The 6,855-nt window shown below is 37.9% G+C and overlaps 1 protein-coding gene across 1 annotated transcript; it reads right to left on the reverse strand.

Moving 5' to 3' along the window:
* Positions 1-206: 206 nt before the first annotated feature.
* LOC106943333 (probable polypeptide N-acetylgalactosaminyltransferase 8) lies at positions 207-6,509 on the reverse strand (the record flags this gene model as incomplete). The annotated part of the gene is made up of 8 exons (XM_015026639.1): positions 207-839; positions 923-1,090; positions 1,162-1,257; positions 3,013-3,150; positions 3,298-3,483; positions 4,134-4,248; positions 6,006-6,203; positions 6,281-6,509. Coding segments are annotated over 8 exons (1,295 nt in total), but the record flags the coding sequence as incomplete, so codon positions are not given.
* Between the last annotated feature and the right edge of the window lie 346 nt (positions 6,510-6,855).

Consider the following 6,855-nt stretch of genomic DNA (forward strand, 5'->3'; position numbering starts at 1 on the left):
GAAGTCGTCTTCTCCATGAGTACTCGTGAGTACTCATGAGTAGAAGTTAACATGACTTCTACTCATGAGTAGAAGTCATGTCAACTTCTACTCATGTAGAAGTCATGTCAACTTCTGAGTAGAAGTCGACTTCTACATGAGTAGAAGTTGACTTCTACTCATGTAGAAGTCAACTTCTACATGAGTAGAAGTCCTACTCATGTAGAAGTCATGTCAACTTCTACTCATAGAAGTTGACTTCTACTCATGTAGAAGTCAACTTCTACATGAGTAGAAGTCCTACTCATGTAGAAGTCATGTCAACTTCTATGAGTAGAAGTTGACTTCTACTCATGTAGAAGTCAACTTCTACTCATGAGTAGAAGTCCAGTCAACTTCTACATGAGTAGAAGTTGACTGGACTTCTACTCCTGTCAACCTAAAGACTCTAGATATACAGCAACTTAAGATAATTTTTTACATCTGTCCTGAGTTTTAAAGTCATCTCTGTTTGCAGGTACAGCTCGCTGCCAGATCATCTTAAGGACAGAGCTTTCGCCATGTGGCAAAACAAATGGGACACCTTCATCTCTGATAATTCATGACTGTCCAATCATAACTGATCCTGTTTGACTTGAACTATAATAAAAAATCCCAGGATGTTGCCTGGTCTAGTGGAGCACTGTCCTTACAGGTCACAGTACCTGTTTCTCTGAATTAATGTGCCGTTTCTGTGCCGTAATCACATGTTGAATCGTCCATCTCTGACCGCTGCACTGCTGGAGAACCAGTCTGGGATACATGTCTCTCAGCACTACTTCCAGGCATCTCTTAGTGTCTCTGTTCTGGATCTGTCCTCCCTGTGAATAAAATTATTTTATCTTTAACTTCCCTCCAGAAAAAAACACTTTGTGTTGCATATTTAGATTGAAATTGTTTTTACCTGTTTGAAGTCCCAAAACATGTGGAGTTTCTTCTGCTGGGCCAGGTTGCACTGGTACAGTCCTGGTGAAACTCCTGAACCAGGATCCACCAGACAGTTGTTGCTGCTGTATTTGTGTGATTGGATCCCACCGATGTAAAGTTTTCCGTCAGTGAGGTAATAACAGTGCTGAGAGACAGAAAAACAAAATCAAGAAGCAAGAAGCAAAAGTCTGAATGTTGTAAGCTGCTGAGCGTTACCTGAGAGGAGAAGAAGTGGCAACTATAGAGGATGGGTGTGGAGCCAGGAGCCGGGCCCTGATCCACACACTCAGCGGGCCAGCGGTCATTAATCAGCTGCACACAAAAAAACAAACATGATAAAATGTTTCATGTAGTTCTGTGGAGGCCACCAGTAACCAGTACTGATTACTGGTGCTAGCTTTTTAGCATATATAATGGATAAGTTCAAATTTATCGGCAGTAAAGTTTCACAACCCCCCCACCCCCTCAATTTTTAGATTAATCTCAAAATTTTAAAAGTCAATGTTCAACTTCTTTTCTATCTATAATGATGATAGTGTAAAAACCCAAAAGCCACAAGTAGACCAGAGACATTTTTACAATTTGTGCTGAGCTTGGTTGTAAAATGGCAAATCATCTCCTATGAAATGTTTAGGCTAGAAGGCTAGAAATAGACTGCTACTAAAGACTTTTCAGTCTGGTAACTTTAGATCCTGGCAGGAGAAGGGAATTTGCCGATTGGAGCACTGCTACGAAAAGCAAGTATTTATGTCACTACAGCAGTTAAAAGAAGTTTAAACTGACAAAGATTTCCTTGGCTATCTCCAACTTCGGACTTCATAAGAGCTAATCAGAAAGGAAGTTGGAAGCTACCATCTATGCCTCCCATTGAGGAAATGTGTCATGCCAGTTGGCCGTTATGTAAAATCATTTCAAGGGTGTATACAGCACTTTAGCTATAAATGGGATGGATAGTTCCAGAATCAAATGGGAAAAGGATCTGGGAATATCTATTGAGAGGCAATTATGGAATAATTTGTGCAGAGAAGGTCTCACATCTACTCTAAATGCTCGATTTAGACTAGTACAATTTAATTTTACACATCAGTTATATGTCACCCCACAAAAATTACATAAATATAATTCCAATATATCTCCTCTTTGTTTTAGATGTGGCATGGAGGAAGGAACATTCCTCCATGCCACCTGGCATTGCTCTAAATTGCAGGGTTTTTGGAAGGGGGTTTGTGAAACGTTAGACATTCAGCATCATGATTCCAATAGACCCGGATATCTGTCTATTGGGGAACTTTACAAATTCCAATTTAAAGACAGTCTATGACAAGAAACTTACAGAAATCCTTTTGGCAATTGCTAGAAATGCATTACAACAAAATGGAAATCAGACTCCCTGCTCCCAATTAAAATGTGGCTTTGTGAGATTAATAGCTGTGTGACACTAGAAAAAAATAACCTATTGGATGCAGAATAGAGGTAAGACTTTTTACAAAATATGGCAGCCTTTTTTAAGTTATATGCAAAATCTACCAGCACATTGGATTGATTGATGATCCTGTAATCGAGCTGGACTCGACAAGATTTATGAGCGAATCTGATACCATCTATGTCTCAATCCATTTCCGATTCATATACATTTTATTTCATCCCTATAGATTACCCACCCCCGTCCAGTCCTTCTTAGGTTGTTGCGTTATATTATTGTAAATGTATTTTACTTTCAATATGTCTCATTGTTTGAATTGTGCTTCATTGTGTACCAGTTTTGTCCCATTAGTTTATACCTGCGATGTTACTACTAAAAATCCAAAATAAAATATTCTTAAAAAAAAACAAAAAAACCCATCTCCTATATTTCTATTTTTTTTTCTGGCTTGTATTTGATTTGTCTTGTGGTTTTCCCAACCACAGGTCTTTTATTCAGGTAAAATACTGTCTGCTGATAACTACTCCACAGAACCCCATCTCAAAAATATCACACCTTTTCCTTTAGCTGCCATTATAACTTAGCAGTAACTAATTGGCACATTGAGACCCTGAGGATTTAAAAGCTCAGTGTTTTTAACTCACAACTCCGTAGCCCAGCAGGTCCTGCAGCAGTTCCAGCATGGGGTAAACATTATCCAGGTACCACTGGAAGGGTTTACACTTCAGCCTCTCCCTCAGCTTCTTCCTCTCAGAAACATCCCCGATATCAATTCCATGATTCTGTTGGAGAACACATTCAATAAGATCACATGAGGCCGTTTTCTGGTTCATTAAACTCGTTTGTGGCCTTTCCTAAACCCTAATCAGATTATTTTTGATGACTAAAGATTGAACTCATGTTAGTAATAATGTGGCGTCTCGTCTGACCCCGATGGGGAGGTTCCAGGCCACTTCCACGTTGTATTTGTAGTCGTCCATCCAGACCTCTGCCACCCTCAGGGCGTTGCGTCTCACCAAGGCGCTCAGGTCCGGGGCGTAGGGCTTATGAAAGCGTTCAATGTGAGCGACCTTGGAGCAGGGAATGACCTCTATGCTGCCTCCACACAGCCACACCTGCCAAAACACAAACTCACTTTAAAACAGTCAAAGAAAGGCAAAACAAGAGTCTAAAACACACTTTTAATATTAATAATTCTTCACTAATAAGCTGGAAAGTTGTTTGTTCCAGAAACCACCACTAGGGGGCAGATGACTGAATTAATCTCATAAGTTAAAAATGAAAAATGCCAATTAAATGTATTCAATTTTCTTTTAATTACTTTTTATATCTCTAATATTTGTACATTACTTTTATTATTTAACTGTCATCCTTTTTTTCCATTTTTGTGGTAAAATAAATTAGAAACAAATATTGAATTGTCAAAAATAAATTACAGAAAATTCTAAAATGAATATCAAATCAGCTAAATTGTAAATGTAAAATTAGAGGCTAAAGTGATTTTTTTTTTTACTAAAATATTTTTTTCCCTACATCATTCCAAAGTACAAATCTAGTAATATTTGTTTACCATCTAAATGTATTAAAACTGATTCCATATATCCACTTTAATGTGGCAGGGACAAATTACTGAGCTAAATAAATAAATGGAACAGCAATATTGTCATTTTATATATAACAAAACCAACACTTGTAACATATAAAAGACGAGTCTAAACCATTTCATTGTGTTTCTCTTTGGTTCTGAGCTCATTTTAAATCTCACCCGGATGCCGAGCTCCACGTTTTCACCTCCGTATGTCTTCATCCCGCCATCAAGGCTTCCGATCTCTCCAAAAAACTTCCGATCTGCAACTAGTATTCCCATGACGGACGGACTCCTGGTGGGACCAGGAAACAGATCAAACACTGAAAGTGACTACTGATAAGTCAATATACAACAACAGATAAATCAAATCTTAAAGGCTCCATCTGGTGCCACCTAGTGGCTGACATTCTAAGTGGCGAAGACAGTGAAGCATTGATTTAAATACTTTACATGCAGCCTAGAGATTAGTTCTGCAATTATTTTAAGACTAAACGCTTATGCATTATGTAAATGTAAAGCTGTTTAATTTAAAATAAAATAAAATTTAAAATAAAAAAATTTTCTTCCAGATGAGAATATACACGTCTTTTTCAACATTAAAAACTCTAAAGAACTGCATAAGAGTAGTTCAGGCTTCTTCTGTTTGACGGGACTTTAAGAGAATCCGTTTCTCGCTTACTTGTGGAGTTCCTCCGGGATCTATTCTGGGGTCAATGTGTTTATATGTTACCTTCAGCTTTAGTTTCCTAAAACAAATAGTCACCTTCCTGAAATAATGTCCCAAATCACATTTTTGGCAAAAAATATACTTAAACCATTATTTTAGAAAGTAAAATAACTACCATTGGCTGAAGAGGCACTCTCTCTCTTCTTTAAAACATGACTTTGATGCTAGTTTTGACAACACTCCCAATTTTAACATCTTTTTATACCCCTGTCCTGTGGGGTCACATTTAACCAATAACACCAAGCTGATTTAAGACTTCAAAGGATAAATATTCCCTGCACAAAATGTCCTGCAGCAGGCTTTCTGTCAATAGTGCTTTGTGTGCTTCTCTTTAACCTGTTTGTTTCCCCGTCATGGACGCTCTCCTTCACCAGAACACAAACCGGTACATAGCAACAACAACATTTTACAGCAATTAAGCCAAACACTGAGCTGGTTGTCCAACATTCTGTGAAAAATGAACCAATGCTGACAGTGAAGTAATCAGGACCAAGTGTGAAAAGTCATTATAATCTCATTATAGCAAGTTATAAATATGCCAAACAATTAACCTCCTTAAAACAAACCTGTTTAGCCACAAATAAGGGTCAACATTAAGTCACTGCTATAGCTGCAACCAAAGTAAATGTAAACCAAATCCATGACATTTTTATTTTTGCAAAGTGAAGATGAGGCACAAAGAGAGATATTTGTAAATATTAAAAAGGAGAGGTTTGAGTTGAGCTTCTGGTTTAGAGCAGGAAGATATGGGGGGTTCAAATAAAGAATAGGAGAAATTGGAAACAAACAATGATAAAACAGTAAAATGTAACACTGTGAACTCAGTTTCATTTCATATGAAAAATCTGAATGTTATTAAAGTTTTGCCAGAATGTATTGATAAACCCCACTAAACTGTTAAAATATCAATAAATAGCTGTTTGTCTCAACATTCAGTAAGTGTTTCTTAAAATGAAATAAATTTGAACATCTTCTCCATCCAGGATTTTGTGATTGTTTTTGTGGGGGGTTTTTTGCAATCAAAATCAAAGATGTTTTGGTGCAAAATTAGAAATATTTGTAAGGAATGTTTATGTTAAATGTGACTTTTTATTACTCACTGTATTTATCACTTAAACTCAATTTTTTTTATACCAATTTTGTAGATTTGTGAAAAACTAGAGGGACTTATTGATGTAATTTAGAACCTAGAGGGCCACATAAAAAGCTACGGTAGGCCAGATTTGGCCCCCAGGCCTTGAGTTTGACACATGTGCTATAAACTATAAACCAAGCATAAACAGTGTGGGCTTTCTAACAAATATGATTGAAGTGACTCTTACTTGCCAGGTTGGGATTCATCCTTCAAGGCGTACCACTCGGGTCTGAATGCCTCATACCTGCACCATAAGGCCCAGTCAAAGCCATCAGCATAGGCCATATAAGGAATCACTATCAGGTCGTCAAAGTCGACTTTATCAAAAACTGGTGTCAGTATCACAGTGCGGTCCTCTTTAATCCGAGCCAGCAGGGGTTCTGCCCTGCAATCATAAAGCTGTTTTACTAGAACATTAAAAATAAGATGGAAAACTTCAGAATGCGAAGTCCTTCTACCAACCACTGAACATGGACCTCTATGTGTGCATCCAAGATGGCCACCACATCTCCCACTGCAGCTTTCCACCCCGTCAGTCTGGCCTGGGTCAGGCCGAGCTGCTCAGAGTGCCTAATCTTCTTCACCAGACCGGGCCGCTCCTCATGGATGGAGCTAATGTACAAGTCCAGCTTGTCCAATAAATCATCTGCAACAAAATAAAAACAAAAACCTTCTGAGGAGGAGATTCCATCTTCTCACATTTAGGGGAAATAAGGATGAACATTATCCAAACGCCCAAAAATTCCAGAGGCATTTAAAGGTCCTGTTTAAGCTAGGAACCCTTAGTGAAATTTAAAACGATATATGAAACACTTAATTCCCATAAACAGAGAGACTTTCATACAAAAGTCCTGTCATTCTTGAATGAATGCTAAAACTTCACTGCATGAATTGTATTAACTCATAAGTAGACCTCAAAATTAACGGTGCTTAATTGGCGTCATGTTTTTTTCCATCCTGTTACGTTCTTTTCTGTTACCCCCTTTTCTGGCTTATTATCCTCACCTTCGTAGCACAGCAGTCATTTTTGTTTGAGA

The sequence above is a fragment of the Poecilia latipinna genome, unplaced genomic scaffold (assembly GCF_001443285.1).
Source record: "Poecilia latipinna isolate Pla-1442-1.1 unplaced genomic scaffold, P_latipinna-1.0 Scaffold5160, whole genome shotgun sequence".
Classification (NCBI taxonomy): domain Eukaryota; kingdom Metazoa; phylum Chordata; class Actinopteri; order Cyprinodontiformes; family Poeciliidae; genus Poecilia; species Poecilia latipinna.